This window comes from Halichoerus grypus, chromosome 11 (genome assembly GCF_964656455.1).
Source record: "Halichoerus grypus chromosome 11, mHalGry1.hap1.1, whole genome shotgun sequence".
Taxonomy (NCBI): Eukaryota; Metazoa; Chordata; class Mammalia; order Carnivora; family Phocidae; genus Halichoerus; species Halichoerus grypus.
The window spans coordinates 32,178,250-32,202,164 of NC_135722.1; the positions used below are offsets into that span (position 1 = coordinate 32,178,250).

At 36.2% G+C, this 23,915-nt stretch overlaps 1 protein-coding gene across 1 annotated transcript in view; it reads right to left on the reverse strand.

Moving 5' to 3' along the window:
* Window positions 1-23,915, reverse strand: part of ANO3 (anoctamin 3) — a 272,413-nt gene that overhangs the window by 181,832 nt on the left and 66,666 nt on the right. Inside the window, exons 2-3 of the mRNA XM_078058286.1 lie at window positions 15,525-15,719; window positions 14,426-14,497 (exon numbers count right to left, since the gene is read on the reverse strand). Of these exons, the coding sequence (XP_077914412.1) occupies window positions 14,426-14,497; window positions 15,525-15,719 (267 nt within the window). The remainder of the gene's footprint in view (window positions 1-14,425; window positions 14,498-15,524; window positions 15,720-23,915) is intronic.

Consider the following 23,915-nt stretch of genomic DNA (forward strand, 5'->3'; position numbering starts at 1 on the left):
CCTTATCCCATTCACGATTACATTTGCTAGGCAGAGACTTTTATATTTTGTTTAGCTTAATTTTAATTTATTTAGTTTCTCTTCTTTCTCTTTAATTCCTGTAACACAAATATTCCTGGAACAGGAACATCCTTACATCATCATCTTGCTGGAAGAAAGCTCAGTTTTGAAAGACTTGCCAAATACTACCAACTTCATGAAAGCTTTTCAGATCCTCAGCTCCTTCCTCCCCCAAAGCTCCAAATACAATGGATCCTTTTCTCTCCTGAATTCCATCACATTTGGTTTTCCCCTCCTTTTCTTTCTCCTTCTCTTCCTTCTTTCCTGCCTTCCTTTCTTTTTGTGATTCTTTTTATTTTTCTGAATTTAGACAAAATTATCCCAGGACCATGTTCAATCTCTTTTTAATGTGTGTTTAATTTACTACAGAGTCTAGCACAACTTGGTCATTAGTAGATGAGTTAATTTAAAAAGAAAAAAAAAAAAGATGGACTTGTTATTTTGGAAAATCTGGATCATAAGTGACATAATTTTTAAAATTTCCTTTTATTGTTAGGAATGTAAGTATGTTTGCCTTTCTTCTTGTTTTTCTTGAAATTATACAGGATTCTTCTGTATATAATAATAGCTTTCTTTTTTCCTTTTACTATTAGCAAGATTGCAAATTCCTGTCATTGTAATGTAAATTTAACTCTCCTGTCTTGTCTTTTGCAAGGTTCCTACAGTGTTCCCAGGTCAGAAACAAGAAATCTCTACTCTTACTGACTTAACATATACTTTTCCTGAACATAAAAATGTCTTAACTTAGTTTGTATTCTTTTGTTAAATACTGGATTTTTTTTCTCACACTAACTTTATATACAATATTCCTATAACTGATGTTTTGTTTTGTTTTCTTTTTTCATGTGGATTGCTAATAATTATTTAACTGTTATATGTATCAGGTGTACTTCATTCATTAAATCAATATATTGAGCTAGATCTACAGTGTACCAGAGATATTCTACTTTGAAGGGAGTAGGAATCAAAATGAACAAAAATCTTTACCCTCATGAAGTTGACAGTGATAAAATTAAGAAAAGAACTAATATAACTCCTATCTATTAAATGATGATATGATCAATTAAAAAAAAAAAAAAAAAGAGGCCAGGTAGATAAAGGGGAGGGCAGCAATTTGCAATTTTAAATAAGGTGGTTAAGGATGGCCTCCCTGAGCTAACCTGGAGCAAAGATGCCAAAATGGTAAGTGAACCTCTGTAGGAAGAGCATCACAGGCAAAGGGTACAGCAAGTGCAAAGGCCCTGAGGTGGGAGCATGCCTTTCTTGTCTGTTCACAAACAACCAGATTAGTGTGACTGGTGAGGAATGAACAAGAGTGAAGGTGGCAGGGTATCATGTTAAAGTGGTAATGGAAGAAGTAGGAGCATATCAGGGAGGGCTTGGGCCCTTCAGAATGATTTTGGTTTTCATTCTGAGTTAAAGAGTGCAACTGGATGAATTTGAGCAGAATGAATTTGACCAGATTTTAACAAAATCACTCTAGCTGCTGACATGAGAATAGGCTGAAGGGGCCAAGGTCAGAGGCAAAGAAACCAGGTAGGAGTTATTGCAATAATCAGGTAGAGAGGATGTGCTTCGGGTCAGGGTGGCAACACGACTAAGAAATGGTCAAACCGAGGATGTATTTTTTTTTAAAGGAAAACTAACAAAATTCTATTGGATATGGCATTTAAAAGAGAGAAGTCAACAATAACTCCAAAGTTTTTAGTCTGAGCACTGGGAAGGCTGCCATATTATTTTCACATAACATTTGATTAAATCCTTTAAAAGTATTGTTACTAGCCTTCATTACCAGGGAGGAAATGTAGGCAGTTACCTAGGGTCTCACATTTGGTGTGTGGCAGGAGAGCCCAGGAAATCTGGCCCTAAACCTTACATTCCTAGCCGCTATGTAATACTGCCTCTTGCAGCACTGGAAAGATGATGATTTAGGAAACTTTGAAGCCATAAAATATACACAAGTTAAAAAAAAATAACTGGGTTACATAAAAATTCTAACATATTTGTTGAATGAAAAAGGGTGGAGTCTCCAATTATAAACATAGCGTTCTATCCTCCTTAAGTTGACGGTTATGGAGATAAATATTAGTATCCCAATAGATAAAAGATAAAAATTGTTAACAAACAAGAAATAAGGGTGAGATAAATTTAGTAAAAACTTACTTATTTTTATGTGGTTTAATATTCGCCATGACCAAGAATTTAAAATAAAAAAGGTACTATTTTATGCTAGTACATAAATATTCTTTTGCATCTTTCATTTCAAATAAAAATATCCATTGCTGACAAGACACTAGGGAAACTGATAATAGTCATTTGCTTTCCGTACCAATATAAATTAGTAAAATTTTTGGAACAAAGTGTGTCAATATGTGTTAAGGCACAACTGGAGAGGGATCCTAAAGTCATTTAAAAGAAAAAAAAAAAACTATGTTCACAAGAATGTTTCCCCAAGCCCATGGATAATAAAATACAGAAACAATTACCACTTTAATAAATAGCAACTCCATTCCTCTAGCTACAGAGGCCAACATCCCAACTCCTCATTTTCTCTTTTACCTTATATCTGATCCTTAATTAAATTCTGTTGACTGAGCATAAAATACCATTTTTCCGCTTTGCTTTACTCTTTAGCACATACCAGTTTCTAACATGCAAGATGTTATTTTTATTTATCTTCACTTATTATCTATTTCCCTTACTAAGGTATTTGTGGGCCAGTTTTCTGCTTTGTTCATTTTTGTTGTCTTTTTTGTTCACTGCTTTGTCCCTACCATCCAGAATAAGGTCTAACCTGCCTTTGTCATTCAGTAAAGGTTTGTTGAATGACTACAAGGATTTAAATGCCCATCACTCCTGTCTGAACTACCTTCAAATTACATCTAGAAGCTGATCATTTATCAAAGCTATAGTTTCTTAATCCAAGCCACCACTACCTCTTGGCAGAAATCTGTAAGTCTCCTAACCAATCTTGTTGTTTCTTTTACCCCTACCACATCAACAGGCAGAGTGGCCCTTTTGAAACTTAAATTACATGAAACTTCTACTTAAAACCTTCCAATATTTTTGTAGCTCCAAGTAAAAGTCATATCTACAGTGTAGCACACTGGGTAAGCATAATCCGGCCCCTTACTACCACTTCTCGTCCCTCTCCTCTAACCTTACCCTCACTCCTTCCAATCCAGTTGAACTGGGTTCCTTTATGTTAAGTATGCTCTCACCACAGAGCCTTTGCACTTGTTCCTTTCTCTGCCAGGAATGCTCAATCCCCATTGCAGCCAGGGTTCTTCTCATGTCACTACATCAGAGAATCTTTCCTTCATCACCATTTCTAAAATAGAATCTACCAGAGTTCTCTGTCTCCTTATAAGGCTTTATTACTTTTATTAGCACCTGACATAGAATAACACATACACATTCACACAAAACATGCATGCAATATATGTATCAGCACTTGACATTAAGTTATAGCATAGATATATCAAATGTATGTATGTATACACATGGGCATATGTATACATGTATATCTATACAAATAAACATGTTTTACATGCATATATTTGTGCTTGCATCCATGTAAGAAACAGAAAGAGCATCTATATATCTATATATCTATATGTACATACAACACTTACAACTCAATAATAAAAAGGCAAACAACCCAGTTTAAAAATGGGTAAAGGATCTGAATAGACATTTCTCCAAAAAAGATAAACAGTAGCCAACTGCTGTTGGCTTTTCATGTGTTTACATGAAAAGATGCTCAAAATCATTATTTATCAGAGACATGTAAATCAAACCCACAATGAGACCCTTCACAGTCACTGGGATAACTGTAATAAAAAAGATGGACAATGACAACTGTTGGTGAGCATGTGGAGACATCGAGCCCTCAAACACTTGGATGGGAATGAAAACTGGTGCAGTTGCTGTAGAAACCAATCTGGCAGTTTTTCAAAAGTTTTAACATAGCTACCATATGATTCTCCATGCTACTCCTAGGTATATACTCAAGAGAAATGAAAATATCAATTCACAAAAAACTTGTACACCAATGCTCATAGCAGCATTATTTGTAATAGCCAAAAAGTAAAAACAGTCCAAATGTCCATCAACTGATGAATGGATAAATAAAACATGGCTTATCCATACAATGGAATAGTATTTGATCAATGCTAAAACATGGATGCACCCTGGAAACATTATGCTAAGTGAAAAATGCTAGTCACAAAAGACCAAATATTGTGTAATTCCATTTGTATGAATTGTCCAGAATAATATATAGAGACAGAAAGTAAATGAGTGGTTACCTGAAGCTTGGTGGGCTGGGGTAAGAAGAATAGATGACTGCTAATAGGTATGGTGTCTCCTTTTGAGGGGATGAAAATATTCTAAAATTGATTATGGTAATGGATGCACACCTCTACAAATATAAAAAAAACATTTAAATTGTACACTTAAAATGGGTGAATTGTATGGTATATGAATTATATCTCGATAAAGCTGCTATAGCTATATTTTAAAAAAACATGATTCTCAAAGCTTAAAAACATCATTTAATATGTTGAAGCAGGGAGCCGATGTAGTGAAAAGATGATGACTTCAGCAAACCCCAATTAATCCTGGTTATGTCATTTATTAGCTTAAAGGCAGAGGTTAGTTATGGTTTCTCAATCTGAAAATCTGGAATAATAAAATCCTGTTTCAAGGATTAAATGAAATAATCTATGTGATTTGTATATAGAAGGCGTTGAAGAAATACACATTCTTTTTCTTTAATCTTTCTTTAAATTCACAACTCTAGTAATTAGGAATCTACAAAACCAATTATGTAATTTGGGCTTACAAAAAGGTCATATTTTCTACTTCAAAGCCTAGGTGGACAGGAAACAATGTAATTAACATGAGTATGCCAATGAACAATTTAAAAATTTAATTTACAAATCCTTTTTCCAATCATCAGTAATATAATTTATGATGAAAACTTTTGTTGAGTCAAGTGGGAATCCATTAACTCTTGCAAATTTTGTTTGCAAACCAATATCAGCTCAAAACTCAAGGGGACCAATCAAGATAGCTGGCTCCTATGATTGTAGCATAAACCTTAGAGCATCTCTCAGAGTGGAATTTTAATAGACAAATTATTTCAGCTCAATTCTTCTTTATTTTAATGCCATTTCATTACTTTGGTACATTGTAACATAAGTAGAAATGGATGAGGTAACTGTTAGGCAGTGTGTGAGTGATCTTATTAGCTGGCCTCTACTGACTTCCAACGGTACAACATTCCCATACATCACTAATGGTAGATAGTGTGTTCCGGGATTGCCCCAGTAGTTGGGGCTGAAGATTAAAATAATAATAGTAATGGCCTAAGGTTATTTTTATTCTTTATAATTTATATATACTAAAAATCACTGAGCTGTACATTTAAAATGGGTGAATCGTATAGTAGGTGAATTATATCTCAATAAAGTTATTATATGTAAAGAAAAAAAACAAGACTCTCAAAGCTGAAAAAAATCACTTAATATGTTGAAGCAGGGAGCCTGATATAGTGAAAATAGAACTAATGATAATTTCAGCAAACCCAAATTAATTTTTTCATATTAATTAACATTAATTAATATGAATATAATATTTCCAACATACATTGTCTTATTTGCTCTCACAAAAACTCTTAATTCAAACAATCCTTATTTACATTATAAGAAAAAATCAAACCATAATATTGATATCTCCATTTCATAAATCAGGAACCTGAGGCACAGATGGTGTACCTTTCTACTGAGTGATAGAGTTAGTACCTGATCTGACCGCTAATAAATTCCATGATTTTAAAAATTAATATTCCACTGAAGTTTCCTATGAAGAATAAACCTAATGGTCCATATATGGTTTATTCAGTGGTTAGAACATGGTAATAATGAAGATCCAGACTTAATAATTCTTTGCAGTTCCTTTACTGCCTACTTCTCCCAACCCTAGCATTGTTCTAAAGTCCTGACACTAGCCAGTCACAGTGAGGGTACTGACAGAGCTGTATTCAGTCAACCCCACAACTAAGCAAATCTTGAAGATAAATGCTTTCCACTGTGTCAGTGTGCCAGTGTTTATTCTCTCCACATCTGCCATTCCATACATTGACCCAATCGTCAATTATCCATCCATCATTGAGTAGATAGTATGTACTAGGTAATATGAAAAAGATAGATATAAATAGCAATTATTATCATCTAGTGAACTGAGTATGATAGTATTATAACCAAAGTGCTATAATAATAGAAAGTAGGAAGCATCTAAATGGGTATTCTGGAGGGCTTCCCACAGGAATAATGTTAGAAAGGCATTCTCCTACTTCTTAAGAAGAGCCACAGCTATTAGGTCTTTAAATGCTCTATAAAATGTTTGTCAGTACATCTTACATGAAAAAGAGGAACATAATTGGATTGGATCTTCAGTGACAAAAATAACAGAGCACTGATTCTTAACAGGTGGGAAAAATCACAGTGATGATTGACATCATGGAAAGCAAAGGAGTAATGGAGAGCAGATTCCCCAAAGATGTGTGTCAATACCCATTCATCCATTCATCTATCCTTTCAGTGATCCTAAAAATACTCTTTGAGCACCTACTATGTGCTGGGTACTGCTCTTGATTCTGGCCTGTACGCACCAACAAGACCAAGCAAGTCTCTGTCCTCTGGAAATGGAAAGAGGGAAAAAATAAATCTTATAATTTCCAGTAATACCTCTTAAGTCAAGATTAGGAGACACAAAGTGAAGCTTGTATGAATCTGGTTTCTCTCAGTGCCGGGCCTTGGGATAAGAACAAACTTGTTATAAACAAAGAGCAAAAGAGGGCTGGAGCGGCTACAGCTCTGTGAGTCAAAGGAAGCATTATCAAATGCTCTGGAGCGGGAGCAGGCCCAGATCCCGTAAGGCCTCTGAGGGCTCCCGTAGGGAGTTTACAATTTTACATGTAGTGGGAAACCGGGAGGGGTTGGAGTAGAGAAATGATGTTATTTAATTTTCCTTTTATGAGAGCTTCCTGTAACTGCCGTATGGAAAACAGGCCATAAGGAGGCAAGCATCGGAGCAGAGACAGTTAGGAAGTCATGATGCTGATCTCCCCAGAGGTCGGCACACGGGACCAGGACTGACACAGCACCTGCAGCAGCTACAGCTGAGCAGTGTCAGACCCTGAATACAGCCGGAAAAGTGAGCCAAGAGGACTTACTAACAGTTGAAAAGATGTACAGTGACTGTAAGGCTGTCACAACTGGAAAACAATCTGTTCTTTCAGTGTAATTCCCTTATGCCTGAAATAGGTTGGTAACATTACTATGAAGTTCTTTTTTATGTCATCTTAACATGAAACGTTATTTGAAAAAAGTATCAGAAATTATTGGAGATTATTGAATATTACAGAATGAGAGCAAAATCACCATGTACTCATTTGACCATAACTGTTTTAAGAAATAAAATGAATACTCCAGCAAGCTGAACTATTAAGCTCACAGAAAACAAATTATCTTAACACTCTAATATAAATCACTTCTTAAGGGACTCGCTTCATAGCATTAAGGAAATGTTGATTTCACAAGATTAGATAGATGTATATTTTAGTTGGTTGGACTCAAATTACGTTGGTTTTAATAAGCCCTGATTATTTCACTTCAAAGTTACCTGATTTTACTGCAGCATGAACGTGGGCAGACTCAACCATCAGTTACTCGTTAATATGGATTTTTCTGTCCCTGTCATTTAACAGAATACTAGCAAGAGAGAGGGTAGGTGATAATAGCAGGGCTTTCAGGACCGAGAGACAAGAGTATCGTCACATCAGGATTTCAAATTCATTGTTACATGGATGGGCACTTTCCAGAATAACTGTGTGTGAGTGTGTGTGTGTGTGTGTGTGTGTGTGTGTGTGACTGTGTCTGTCTGTCTGTGTGGCTGAGGGCACAAGGTAGAATGGTGCTCTGGCTCTGTGAGCTGTTCTATGAAAAGTAGAATTAGGGGCACCTGGGTAGCTCAGTCAGTTGAGTGTCTGACTCTTGATTTCGGCTCAGGTCATGATCTCAAGGTTGTGGGAACCAGGCCCGTGTCGGGCTCCCCACTCAGCGGGCAGTCTTGTTGAGGATTTCTCCCTCTCCCTCTGCTCCTCTCCCTCACACTCTCTCTCTAAAATAAATAAATAAATCTTAAAAAAAAAGAAAAGAATTAAAGGCTCACAGATGGCAATATAAAGAATGAAGGAAGAAAACCAAACAACGAAATTCTAAATTTCCCAACCTGATTAGCCTTCTTCAATCAATCATCTCCCAAATATATTTTACCATGCAATGTTACCCCCATCTTTCGCTGCTTGCAGCCTCATACTTATTAGCATTGCAGAGCCAGTATTCTATGGACATCACTAATCACCTTTCACCTCCATGGACTATATTTCTGCTGTGATGATTAAGGGAGAAGATGAAGGATTAAGGCTTCCTGGGTTAGAATCTTAATTCTCCCTTGGAGAGATATATGGTATTTGGCAAATTATTTTATCTCTTGGCTATACCAGGTTCCTCAGGTATAAAAAGAGGCTAATAATAGTACCTAACCCAAAGAATTGTTATGAGAATTAAGTGAGGTAAGGCAGGCAGAGAGTTGTGTAGTAAGTGTTTGGTAAATTATTGTTATTCCACTCTGCCATAAAGATCACATTTTAGTGATAATAGAAACAGCTGGTTAGTGAAGATGTCTCTGAGCCTAGCAAAATTTGGGGTAAAAGATAAGCTTAATGAGTGAGTGAATAAAGCAATGAGCAAATATTTGTTGAATCTCTATGATGTGCTAGGAGTGTGATGGAGTTATGCCTTTTCATTTAATTCAATAGTCTTGCAAAGTATGGATCATTAATTCCAATTAATAAATGAGATTACTGAGGTTCAGAGTGGTTAATAATATGCCACAGTCACACAGCTAGTAGATACAAGAATGATAATTTGACCAATGTCTGGCTGGGAAAACAGCATTTCATCCATAATATACTACAAATCCTGTTAGGCAATCTTAGTGGAAATGTCCAGCTCTGAATCAACAGAACCACGAATGTTCCTTCCTCCATAGCTATCATTTTGATGAGGTATACTCATCCTCAATGAAACACTGACTACAGGCAGTTAATTCTGCCACAGCATTGATGTTCCTATGGGGCAGTTCAAAGTAGTACACTGTAAAAAAAAAAAAAAAAGGCAGGAGGGATCCTGGGTGGCCCAGTTGGTTGAGCATCTGATGCATGATTTTGGATCAGGTCATGATTTCAGGGTCATGAGACCAAGCCCCACATTGGGCTCCGGGCTAAGTGTGGAGTGTGGTTAAGATTCTCTCCCGCCCTCTCCCGCTGCCCCTCCCCCAACACTCATACGTGTGCACTCTTTCTCTTGAAAAAACAAAAAAAGCCATTAATTAGATGTATCTGTCAGGTTCCAAAAATTGTATTAGAGCCTGTTGGTACTTGGAAACACTCATGTGTTAACCAACCCAATGCTAGAAGCTGGCAGTCTGCACTCTAAAAGCCAAATTAGAAAATGTAACTTCATTGAATTTAAAAGAGAGCATGTATTGCTAAAACACTCATGCTTTATTTAATTACACTCTTGGTATATTTGACATCGTTTTGCTTGCTATCTTCTCAAAGACGATAAAATCATATGCATTTTAGATATGCGGCTGATTCTAAAGGAGTACTTTCCAGCCAGGTGTTACACCAGGATGGATTCCTGGAACACTCGGGGATACTACAGTCAGCCAGAGCTGCATTCTCACCTTCACTGTAAAGGCAAATACCTCATGTGTGCATGTTTCCCCTTCAGAAGCTGTGATGGTTCCCTAAATTGAATGAATGGTAGACTGGAATGCCGGAATGTGCTAAAATATTGACTATGACGTTCAATGTCCGGAGAGATAGGAACACAGGTCAAGTGCGTCAGATGACTGGGACACACTGGAATGATGAGGAGAGAAACATTCATGGAGTTAGGACATCCAATTACATGAAGCATTTAGAGAAAATGTTAAGATTTGTGATGGCACTATCATGATTATTTTACTATCAAAAATAAGATGCATAGAATTGAATGGAAACGCTTGCATGACTAGAGTTATTGTTAGGCTATTAACTAGTATTAATTTGGGAGAATTATTAGTGAAAGGTGCTTTGCAAACTGTATCACCTGTATGGAGATTGTGGACAAGGTTTTTGTTCTTGTTTTTGTCTTATCAGAAAATAACAATAGGAACCTCTTTCAGAATTAATTACTATGGGAAAGACCTTTGTACTCTGATTGAGTGTATTTGTTCTGATGAAATGTTCTCTTTGATATTGATGTTGTATATCAAATGAACCTGCTGGTGGCTGTCTTCCTTTAATTAGGAAACTTAATAAGCCAGCACTGTCTTTCTGTCACACACACAAAGTATTATAAGAAACATGACTAATTCGCAGTAATTCAGAGTGCTATGATAAATAACACAGCTCACTGAAATTATGAAAAAGTACCTTAACAATGTCTTCAGAGAGAAATCAAGATACATGTTTTAGGCTAGAAATTATTTTTTCCCCCTAAGATTTTATTTATTTATTTGTCAGAAAGAGAGAGAGAGAAAGAGCACAAGCAGGAGGAGCTGCAGGCAGAGGGAGAAACAGGCTCCCCGCTGAGCAGGGAGCCCGATGCGGGGTTCAATCCCAGGGCCCTGGGATCATGACCTGAGCTGAAGGCAGATGCTTAAGCAACTGAGGCACCCAGGCACCCCTAGGTTAGCAATTCTTAATTCTAGTTACATTTAATATTTACCTGGGGTACAGTTAAAAGTATGCATCGTGATTTCTTCCTCAGACCAAGTAAAATTGATTCTCAGGAGCTGGGACTCAGAGAGATTTAAAAGCTCCAGGGTGACTTGAATATGTAGCCAGAGTTGAGAATCACTGATATAAGCGATGTGGCCAGGCCACCAATATGTTCACTGATGAAAACTCAGGGCTAACCCTTTGAAGGTTATAAATAAATTCCTCTGAGGTTGTAAAATAAGTGTTGTAATAGATTAATATTACTTTTGATAAATTCTGGCTTTATTTTTTTTCTACTCAGTTTATGAAAAAGAAAAGCCCCAGCTCAAAGGCATTGCTCGTGCACAAGTCTGGCAAGCTACAGATCTGAATGCAAATCTCGCTCAAATGAAGTAAATCTTGTGTGATAATAGCAAAAGGCAAAAGGGAAGGTTAAGTAAACTTATCTCTGCTTATAGGAAAATAAATAAAAATTATACTGACTACTAACCGAGGGTCAGGATAGAATCTTTCAATATTATTGTTATTCCAAATACTGGGTGATTATCAACCAGTTTCAAGTTTCAGTTTTGAAAACTCTCCATAGAATTGTGTGCTATTTGGACTGAAATATGAGCAATTTTCCCTACTTACAAAAAATTCTGATGTAAAGTTTTTCTTTACATATTCTTATTATATAATATTTGTATATGTTGTTTAGAGAGAAAAAAAGAAAATACAGACAAGAAGAAGAAACCACAAATAATCGTACCACATGAAGATACACACTCTTAGCTAACATATTGGTATATTTCTTTCTACCACTTTTCCAATACATTTTTAACTAAAATGAAGGGAGGTCTATATTTATATTTAAGCTATTTTTCCCCACCCAGCAATACGCCACAAAATGTTCAATAGTACAATTACTAGAATATTCAATTTTCTTACATTCCTAAGTCAACAAAGCTGTGAGGAAAAATATTTTTCATTTATGGGGCGCCTGGGTGGCTCAGTCGTTAAGCGCCTGCCTTTGGCTCAGGTCATGATCCCAGGGTCCTGGGATCAAGCCCCGCATCGGGCTCCCTGCTCAACGGGAGGCCTGCTTCTCCCTCCCCCACTCCCCCTGCTTGTGTTCCCTCTCTCGTTGTGTCTCTCTCCATCAAATAAATAAATAAATCTTTAAAAAAAATTTTTTTTCATTTCTGATATTATTTTTTTTTTGCAATAGATTTTTAGATGTAAAATTGTATACTGAAGTCTCTAAAATAAGTGTTCTACAGGTTTCATCCTATGTATCTCATTGAAGAGCTGTGTATCATCAACTTTTGGTAGAATAAAGAAACAAAGTTCAAGATGGCTGAATGAACTTTCAAGTACATTTGTTGTTCCTGGCTCTGAAGACTTCATTAACATGATAATAAATAACTTTCAAAAGGTATAGACCTAGGGTAGTTTTCTAGAAGGCAAAATTCTGATGTAAGAGTGTTAACTGACAGAGTAGTTTAGCTTAGATTTTGTGCAGGGCAGGAAGACAGTGAATCATCCTAGAGATGGCCGGACTCAAAAATGGCAGATAGACAAAGACAGGAGTGAGAGTCAGAGAAGAAAACTGAAGGTCTGACAATAAAACATGCAAACACAAACTTTTTCTCTAAAGAAATTCAAAGTACAAAAGCAGTAATGTGGGAATCAGCACTCTGGAGTACAGTCTTCCATCTGACATTGGGTAGGTCGCCTGAGTACTGGCTCCTTAGCCATTCACTCTGTAGTGAAATCTTTCCTTTCCTGAGACTTCTCCATGTACCCAGAACTCTAAGTCAGCCTTCCTGTTGTTTTATTCTTCAATGTAAACAGATGACCAAAGATCACCAGAAATTGTTGGAAATTCTATAGCCTAAAAGAGAATGACTAATTGAAGCAGGCAGGAAAATGGGTCACTGGAACAATAGACTAAAACTTAAAAACCAAGGGAAAACTTAAGACATTCACAAGTGTAATTAGATTAGAGATGTTATGTTCATGAAATACAACAGGATGCTCTGAAAAAGTTACATTCTGAAAACAAAAAAGACTTTCGGAAATCAAATATACATATATGATCTCACCATCCCTCCAACACACACACACACACACACACACACACACACACAGAAATGAAAAGTCATTTGGAAGAAAAGCACAGGAAATCTTCCAGAACTGAGGCCAAAATCAAAACCATGAGATGAAAGAAAATGCACACACAGGCATGCACATACACCTAAACATAATGCTGTCTAAGTCTGTAACACAAAAAATAAAGATAATAAAAATGCACAGAGAGAAGAAAAAAAAAAATCATTGACAAAGGAATAAGAATCAGACAGCAATTGGGCTATTTTAGCAGTAACAATGGATGCTAAATGACAGTGAATCCAGTCTCCAGATTTCAAGGAAAATGATTTTTAACCTAGGACTTTATAACCAAGCAAATACAATGAAATGTAAAAGTGAACCGAAGTCATCTCAGACATACAATAACTTAGCAAGTTTGCATATCACATGAGCCTTCAGAGGTAGGTGCTTAAGGATATACTAAAAAAAAAAAAAAAAAAAAAATGAGGTTGAAAACTAAGAAAGAGGAATATGTGGGACAGTAGAAACTGGAATTAATCCAGTAATCTAATGAAAAGTCAGTGAACACCAAGAATTTCTTAAAGAAGAAGAATGAGGTAAAGGATATAAAAATTAGAATCTGGAACATATGGGAATATTTAGAAGGTGAGATATTTTCTCCTCCCAAGGGAAAAAAATACAGGTAATCTAGGAAAATAAAACTAACAAAAGTTTGTGGTATAAACATGGAAGTAAGTTTAGTGTGGCATAATTTTGAGTAATTGATGGAGGGTTGGAAAGAGGAATCAATTTGACCTTGACTCAGGACTATTCAAGAGTGGCACAGAGATCATAACAGCTTGGAACTGTAGAAGAGGAACTGATCCTATAACTTCCAAAAGCATTATTTTCATAGTAGTACTACATTTGCCAAGTGGAGAATCAAGAGATACTGTTAAAATGTGATAGAATGTGATATAAAGGTGTAAATATGCTATTTAAAGCTACAGATTTAATTGGCAGAGAGGTTTAAAATTTTAAATGGCAATATAACTATGAAAAATTGAAGGGTTATGCAAATAAGCTAAATCTTCATCTAACATCACCGGGTATCAACAGATACTGCTGAAATTTAATAAATCTAGAAATAGCAGTATTAATGTGCTTACTCATAGGGAACTGAAAGATATTTCCAAAAGCTTAACAGCAGAAAGTGTTAAAAACTTTTGGTTATGAGATTGTTGTTCATTACAAATCTTCTTATATTACTTGAATTTCAAACTGTACATGAAATACCTTAATCATTTAAGCTGAGCATATTATACTCACCCATCAAATATTAAAGACCAAACATGTATTTTTTTCTTAAAAAGTAATATTCTAGATTTGAAGAAGACAGCTTACCTTTGGAGAGGGGATAAAGGAATAAGGAGATACTAGAAATTAACTTACCCAAGCAAAAGTCACTGAGGTCAGCAAAAGAACATTTGAGCAGAGAGTCTTTTTTATCCTCCTCAGCGTTAACTGGGGAAAAAAAAAAGACATTCACAGTTTTTGGAAATAAAAACATTAACATTTAGAAAAATGACCATCGTGACTGATGGCCAAACATAAAGAAAATTTTTAAGTTAATGAGTTGAAATTAGTTATCTAAAATTTCACTCAATAAGGGCAAGATACGTCTCTATTATATTTTAATACCTTTGTCCTCTTGAATAATTAGCCACTTTTCTTATTGGACATGGATGTAAGTTATTATTTATAATTGGTAGTGACTTCACAGTATTATTGAAAAGAGAATGTTGGTATTTTCAAGTTATCCAGAGGAAGAAACAACCCCAAGGAATCATAAAAGAATACATTCTCATAAGACAAAAAAGCAACTTAGAAAGGGATGGAAGAAGAGAAACACACCTCATCCACTGAATGACAGGGGGCCAGGTTGTATTTTGACTCTTGGCTTTTGTGAAAAGGAATTGTCTAAAAGCATAATGGTGTCTCAGATGGGCAGATGTGTGTAGAAAGGTGCCCAGGGCAGCCACCAAGTGCAAGTGTGGCATCTAGCTGGCACTTGCCCGTATTTCAGCCCTTCTGTTGTCTAAGCCTCAGTGCCAACATTTGATTGCTAACACTTGTCCAACCACATCTTTGTGCAATCAAATCTTCACTGCTTACTGAATATTACTTAAAGTCTTTGGTCTTTCTTTTTAAGAAACCAAGTTTAGTGTTGTTGACATATTCTCCTCAGTTACTGGTTATAGGTTCTCACCAGAAATTCAGGTAGCTAGTCTGTCTTCTCCTGCAAACAGAAAATACTAGGTCTAGGTTCCCATAAGATTGGGTTCTTTCAAGGCAAGAAAGAAGTGAAAACACGCCTCGCCAACAAATGGCCTTCTGTCTGACTGGTGTACTGCTCTCCTTTCTATGCCAGCCTTCCTGCTAATGAGCTCTATAAATACTAGTAAAATGGATGAAGGAAGGAAGGAAGGAATGGTTCAAAAACACTTACTCTTTGCAAGTTGGAAAAAAAAAAAACGGAATAGCTGCTCACCTGGCTCTGTTTTGTCCGCGGAGATTAAGGTTACAGAAGTGGGAGCCTGAGACTCACCCTCGGTGGACTGAAAGAGTGAGGTAGATTGGCTCAAGCTCTTTGAGTAGGCATAGCTCTGGGCAAGGCAAGGCAGGGATCTCCGGGATGGTTTCAATGAAGTTTCCTTTGTTATCTCGCTCTTGCTTACATTCATACCTGCAAATTCAAAATGGTGAGTTTTAGAAGTAATAAATAATCAACAAAAGTCAACAAATAATTTTAATTCTTGTGATGGCTGTTCCAGGAAAGTACTCTTGAAAAGCACCACCTAGGGACTAGAACTAATTGAGTTAGTTTTGTTTATATTTTGTAAGGAAAAGTGAGAATTTTGTCAAATAGTCCAGAGGAATAAACAGCTTTTCTTCGAGTTGACCTTCCATCATTTTTTTTTTTTCCAAAGGAAAAATGTTTAATATAAAGATTCAAGATTCACATCATGATAAGATATAAAATTGAACACCTTCTTGTGATAAAAATACAACTTTTGCATTTTTTCCTATTTAACTTATCCTGCCAACTTTTTTCCTGTGCTTTCATCATTTTTAAAAGCTTCTGTAAAAAAAACAAAAAAACAAAAACAAGTGGCTAAGTTCATTTAGGAAGTTATGAGGACAATCATTTGGATTGTCTTTGGATAAATCTAACCATTTAGTTTTCCAAGTGGCAAAATAAATGAAACTTAATACATAAACATTCAAATTACTGTTTACTAAATGGAGCCCTCCTTTGTACTCTATTCTCCCTTAAACACATACATACTACACTTGATTTTCCAACAGTCTTATAGAGCAGGTATTGTTATTTCTATTAGCTGTGGGGAACTGAGACTTAGAGAGGAAAAGTAGTATGACTTATGTCACACAGATAAATAAGCAGTAAAGGGTTTATATTTCAAGCTAAAACCACCACATCAGGGTGCATCTATAAATTAGTTTGAAACTTCTGAACACCATCTATTCACCCCCAAACTCACAGACATTGAAATGTAAAGAACATTTAGCAAAGTCCATACCAGTAGAGACTAAAACACAGAAAGAGCATAGCTCTAGGCACATCTGTTTCCACCAGCCTCTCTATTCACCTGCCCACATGCTGATTCTCTGTATTAATGTAAATTTCTAAGGGAGTGATTGAAAAGTGAAAGGGATAGTGCAAATGCATTAGTACACAGAACATTCAATTAAGGAAGCTTTTGCCTTGCAGTTACTCATCTTAATTTCAGTTTTGAGACAGAGTAGAATCTGGGTCATAATAGGTGTGGGCAAAGGGTAAAGACAGAGAAAAGGTACATTTTCAGTAATTATTATATTTAGAATATAAACAAATTTAACTAAATTCCACCCAAATTGCTCAGGTCAGTAATTTTTTAGCTACTCAATTTTATAGTCAGTTCATAAATCAACTCAAAGTTTCTAAATAGCTCTTCAAATAAATGGATTTAAGTAAAGACAAGCAGAGGTACCAATGTGTACTGCCCATTGGGACAAATGGGAATCCTGAAAAAGAAATAACAAAGCAATTTTTGAAAGAGGTTCTACAGAAATAAGACATGGTTGAAAAGATGAAATTCAGATAAACGTAGGAGTGGGGCTTTTATACTTTGGTTTTATACAACTATGTATTTATACAACTATGTATTTTCATATTAAGTCTCAGTGTGTAAATAGAATGTAAACTAGAAAGGGATGCAGAGAAGAACTATGAATTGACTGGAAGCATAACACTCAGTCTCTTAGCTTTCTGGGACCTGGTAATGACAAGAAAAGAAAATACTTTCTTGAAGAGGAATTCCCCAAGGTCCACAGAAAGTAGACTGAAATCCTACAAAAATACCAGACAATTCCCCTTAAAGACCAACTAGTGTTTTCTACACTACATCCAAGAAATAACATAGGGCAAATCTGTCCTAGTAAGTTTCTATACCTATTAATCTTTTGTAATGTGATCTGATACATTCTTTTAAGAAACACCAATGTAGGTTATTAAATGGTCAGCTTTCTGTTTCTGGGCCCTGGTGGAGAAGAGCCTTTTACTCTAGCAGAACATAGGAGTAAAGGCATAAATATTTGAGGGGTGGAGTGGGGGAGAGGGAAGTTGCATAGAGAGAAGACAGTGAGAGTTGATGACAAAGATGTTGACTGAGAGAGAAATGCCCCTTGACCCCAGAGAAATGGCCTTAATGGGAACTTTATAATAATACTATTCACCTTAATCCCCTGACCCCAGCATGTAGCTTCAAAAAGGAGCTACTTCTACATTTCCCTTTCTTACAATATTCAAACATGAGTGAAAGTTTCAACCGTTCTTTGGGTGAAAGAGGACTATTGAATCGGTAGATATTATTTCATAAACCAATATGGGGTGAGACTAACTTAATTATGCTCACCAATGCTGTCAGTGTTTCCTGTCATTTGATTCATTCTGGTATTCACCTAGTCATTCAACAGATATTAACTAGGCCTGTGCTCTCTGAAGGCACTCTGCGGACACCGTGGTGAGTAAGGTAAGGGAGACAGTAATTCCTGGCCTCAAGGGACTTCTATTTTAGTTGAGACTCAGACACTGACCAAACAAAAATAAATAAGTATATACATGCAAATTGTCTGAAATGCTATGAAAATACAGGTACTGCTATATAATGGGACTTCCTTTAAGAAGTGATCAGGGGCATTTTCTGTGAAGAAGTGACATATTAGGCCAAAAAAAAAAAAAAAAATGAAGAAGCACCTACTATATAGAAAGGTGCTTATGTATGTTTGTGTTGATGGCAATGTGTGTGCATGTGTGTTTGTGGGAAGTGCTTTTAAGGAAAGATAATAACATGTATAAAAGTCATGAGGTAGGAAGACTGCAATGTATTTACAGAACTGAAAAAAAATCTGTGGCCTAGTAAGATAAAGAGGCATAAAGGAACTCCTGCTACAGTCTAGATGGGGGATAAAAATTAGCTACTGTTCTTCGAGGCATTGTTTTATTTATATATGCATTTATTTGCCCTTTATTTTTCACAGATTTATCTGTCTTATGTTCTTTCCTTGAATAATTGTGTTTGCCAAAAATCATAGCATAGTTTTAAACAACGCCCACCCCACATGGGAATGAAACTGGGAAAGGTTAAGATATTTACTTCCTCAAGTTCATAAATCTAGCAACTGGCAGAACTGAATGTTAAAGTTACAGCTACTGGATTCCAAAGCCCATGATCTCTTCAGAATGCTTTATGGTTCCCCGTGAACCCCAATCCTACATGGTTCATTACCATGGTTTCACCTGGTATAAATACCACACACATTTTCAGCAGAGAGCTCTGAATGTAGAAACCACAGAGTTAAAGCAAACCTCAGAACCTATAATTCTATATCCACAATCTTAACAAACTGTGGAATATAATTTGGTGAAAAATGAACATGTGCTGCCTGGTACATATCAACAGGAAGTGTCTATGCACCTTATCTATCAAACTATATTTCTTGTGCTCATCTAGAAAAGAATAGATATGAATAATATATAATCTGCTGTGAGTTAACAATGTATGTAACTGAGTTATACAACAAAGGTATCAATTTTTACTTTTAAGACTGATTTTTATTCATCAGTTTATCATTTATGTAATAATTTCAAACAATTCTTGAGTTCTTTCTCTGGGCCAGGCCTTGACTCAGTGTTGAGTATAACATAATGCTCACTCACAGGGGAAGGAGAAACATAAAAACAGATTTTATGCTAAAAAGCACAATGAAATACACACAGCACATTATAAAACCACAAGAGAAACTCCTAATCCAGGTGGCAATGCCAGTGAAGTCTTGTCTATGAAGGTAATCTTAGTGGATTCTTTCTGGCATATTCCTATTCCTATTTCTCTGTCTTTACTTATAATTCTTGGGTTCAACACATTTTCTTCAAAGGATTATGCATATAAGGTAGAAAACTCTCCATACAAAACATAACTGCTTCAAATATTTGTCAAATGCAACACTTAAAGAAAATTGGGGAAAAAATTTTGACAATGAACAAATGTCCTTCCCACAGCTCTGCATTTTCTTCCTATGCATCTTCAGCATAGTGGTCTCTCATTTCCTGAACTACTGAATGCTTCCAAAGCTATTATTCAGATCATCTTTGCTGGACACCTGTATAATTTAAGCAGAAAGTCTGATGTCCTAACGTTCTAAAGAGTATAAAGTTTCTTTTCAAAGTTCCACATTAAAAGTCGTCACATTCTGCTTGGCATAACTAACAGTATCTGTTCTTTGCATGGCATGATTAACATCAGCTACTCCCACAGTATATTCAGAATTTATTTCTTCAATGTTCCAAAGTTCCATTTCTTTCCTTGTTGACTTTACCTGTTACCCTTAAATAATACTTGATAACTATTCCTTTAAAGCTAATAACTAGAAAAGAGACCATAGTAACATGTCAATTTTGGTAAGCATATGCAGGTCATGAGTTCAAGGATAAATCTATAAACTGCAGAAAGGGTGTCATTTCCTATATTTAGAACAGATTTTTCTCAAGCAACAATTACTACTTCCAATTGTTCTAAGAGCACTTCCTAAATGCTGACATATTTAAAGGGATCTAATGAAATGACAATTTCACTTGTATATACACAAAGGTACAAGAGGTGGAATTACAAATAAGATATCTTCTAGAAATGCATTCACCAAAGACATCTGACACCAAAGGAGAAAAAGTTGCCATTAGATACCATTTAAACTCAATGGGCTTTGAGTTGATATAGAGTTTTAATTGGATAAAATTTCAGAGAGGAAATTGGAGAGTAAATAAAAAAATGGTTGATTTTCTTTCTTTTTAAAGATTGACTGATTGATTGATTTTAGAGAGAGAGTAAGAGAGAGAGGGAGTATGGGGAGGGGCAGAGGAAGAGAATCTCAAGCAGACTCCCCGCACAGAGCCCAATGTGGGGCTCCATATCATGACCCATGAGATCACGACCTGAGCTAAAACCAAGAGTTGATGCTCAACCTACTGAGCCACCGAGGTGCCCCCAAAATGGTTGATTTTCTTAGTGCAAAATACAGATTTTTCAAAAGATCTACTCTTTCAGTAAAATTTCTCTTCAAGAAAACTAACTCATCCTAAGGACTCATGTGAAAAAAAATATATTTTTATAGAATGAACTCTGAAAATTCTACCAAGTAAATTGTTAGAAGAATTTTTGGAAGATTTGTAGCAAAATAATATGATATTATGACCTAATTGATTTTACATTATGTCCATAAGAAGTTTTGTCCATAAAAAATGTAGTTGTCTGACTCTTGTTACAATCTCAAGATGCATTTTGTGGTTTAGTAAAACTTTATACCTCTCTCAGAAATATTTTAGAATCGATGGTCCAAGAAAGGGAGGTGTCTCAGGATGCCATTTGATTTTATAAAATCCAAGCACACCTTCCTATAATAGTAGATATAAACAAAGCATATTTACCTAAATAATAAGCATTGGGGGAAAAAAGCATAAATGCACACAGAATTTTCTTCTTATCTTCCTTACCAAAATCAGTGTAGCTCTGTTTTCTTCAAAGGAACATTTCTGATTTGTTGCTAGAGTGTGCCCTTTTTGGCAGAGGTTATTGCTAGTAATAAAAGCACCATTCACTGATTGCCTACAAAGTGCCAGGAGCATCCTATATGTTATCAATAATTCTCATACTAGTCCTGTTATGACTTTTCATCCCCACTTTACATGTGAAAATCCTGAGATGCAAAGGGTGTCAGTAACTTGTCTCCAGTCCCACGTGTAGGAAGTGCTGGAGCTTGAAACAAACCAGGTCCATCTGACGCAAAGGCCTCTGCCCTTTGCAATAAAACATGTAACTTCTTTGTTTACTCAGAAAGTTCTTTTACAATAGTTTGTTCTTCACTATTTTTCAGTTTTACTCTCACTTGGAACAAAGACAAGTATGTCTCTTGTATCAGAGTCTTCGTAGAATAGGGATGGCTAACTCAGAGTAATTGAAGCAAATTTAAATTTTTTTTTTTTAATTTACAAAGGGGTGGGCAGAACTAAGAGAAACCAATAAACATTGATGAAGCTCCTTACAACTAACAAGGGCCAGAAACTTTATCACCGTGGGCCTGCAGAGCAGGGAGAGGGAGTAGACATAAGAACCTGGAGACAATTATAGCAGGAGAGGGAATCTGACAGAACGTATATGCTGACCTAGAAGAATGCAGCCACTGTAAATCCACAGGAGGGCATGGAGGGAGCCCGGGAAATAAAATACCCTAACCTCTCTTTCGTCAGCTTCTAATCTGCTGCTGATACTTCCCAACTGGTCAAATCTAAATAGTAGCTAGAGGTCATGCAAGCTCTTGGTTGTTGTAGTCCATAGGTATCTGCTTCCTGGGGAGTAGGACGAGGTGAAAAATGGTGCAGGATGGATCTGGAGAGATGAATGAAGATTATCCACTACCCACATACAGATGTAGGAGGGGCTTTCAGCGTAACCTTCAGGGACAGAAAGCAACATTATGCACTTTTACCATTAGAGAAAAATTTTCAGGGGTTTTTTGGGTCATAAATTATAAGTATTCTAAAATGTTTATAAGTAATCATGGAAAAGGCAACTATTGATTTTATTGTATTTTGACTGGCTTGCCATGTGCAAGACTCTGTGCAGGAGACAAAAGTAAGCAATATACATACAGTCTTTAAACAAGAGTAATTAGTAAAATAAAAATTGATCTCATTCAATTAAAATATCTTAATAAGAAAGATGAATAGGAAAAGCTCTCTAATAAGTCTAATGCAAGACAGAATACTGTAAGGAAGGCACAGAGTTATGAAGGATTTTATAAATTGATGAAATACACTTCAAAAGTCCTGAAGGTGAAATGAGAGCCTTCATTTTTATCTTTTTCTGTGTGTACTCTTGTCTAGAGTCTAATTTCCAAGTCACACAGCCCACCCCAAATAGATTCATTTTCTTTGCTGTATGTCCTCTTAGAAACATACACTTTGGGGTGCCTGGGTGGCTCAGTTGTTTGAGTATCTGACTCTTGATTTTGGCTCAGGTCACGATCTCAGGGTCATAAGATCGAGCCCTGTGTGGGGCTCCACACTGGGCATGGAACCTGCTTTGGGTTCTCTCTCCCCCTCCCCTCTGCACCCCATCCTACTCATGCTCTCTCTCTCTCTAAAACAAGAACAACAAAACATACTTTAATTTAATAGAATTTCATGTTTGCATTTATGTATTTATGAGGTTATATTTAACATACAGTCTCTCTAGATGCCTGGTGAGTTCCATGAGGGCAAGGACCATGTCTGCCTTGTTCACAGACACGGCTTCAGCACGTGGCACTGCGTCTGCATATATAATATGCAAACAGGCATTTACAAAAAGAAAGACTGAAATGAGGCCCAATTAGTTAATGAGTTTACCAGTGAATATCTTCATGTGACAAGTATTCATTCTCAGAGATGCTACATATTCTTTCTGGACAATGGGATACAGCAGTGAACAAAGAGATAAAACTCCCTACTGCGGTAAAGATTAAAATGTCAAGGGGACATCAAGAGACATTTACTTTTCATGAAACAGGGTTCTGAAACTTCAATGCTCACACAACCTATAACCTATAATGCTTTTTGAAATACAAATGAGATTGTTCTTTAAATTAAATGTTTATATGGTAGTGTCATAAATATGAACATTATCCTTATAAAAACAATGATCTACATATTAGTGGAGCTATTCCAAATCCCACTCTTCCCCCTCAATGGCTATTCATTTCCTTGCTTCCCCTTTTAGGACTCAAACAGATTTTTGCAGCAATTGAAGCTGAGAGTAATAGAGATTCCTGGTATTTGTGAAATATGCTATGATGCAAAGGGCTTTCTTTAGAATGCACAGGAGGAAAAAATAAAAACAGAAGTACAAGATAAATCTGTAGCTGAGCTTTTCCCCATCATTTTGTGTGTGTGTGTAAAGAGGTAAACGGAACTCCTGATCTTCCTTGCCTGCCTCATGAAAGGTGATTCCAAATGAAAACAAATCTTGGGTTTGGATTAGGATATAAAATTTGAAGTTTTATATTACTTCTGACAAGCTGCAAAGTTATAATATTTACAGTATTGCCAACAACAATACAGCCTCTTCCACACTGAAGAACTCAGAGATGGGATCTGGGTTTTGGCCCAAGTGCATGGACCCAGTAAGAAAACCTGGATTATACCCTCTCCTTGAAGTGGGGAAGATCTGAAGACTCCCACTACACCTCACAGGTCTATGATGGCATTTTGAAAGACTAAACATCTGATCCAACCTGTTCCAACCACACACTGTCATTGGTGAAACCAGTAACTCAACTAGAAGCAACT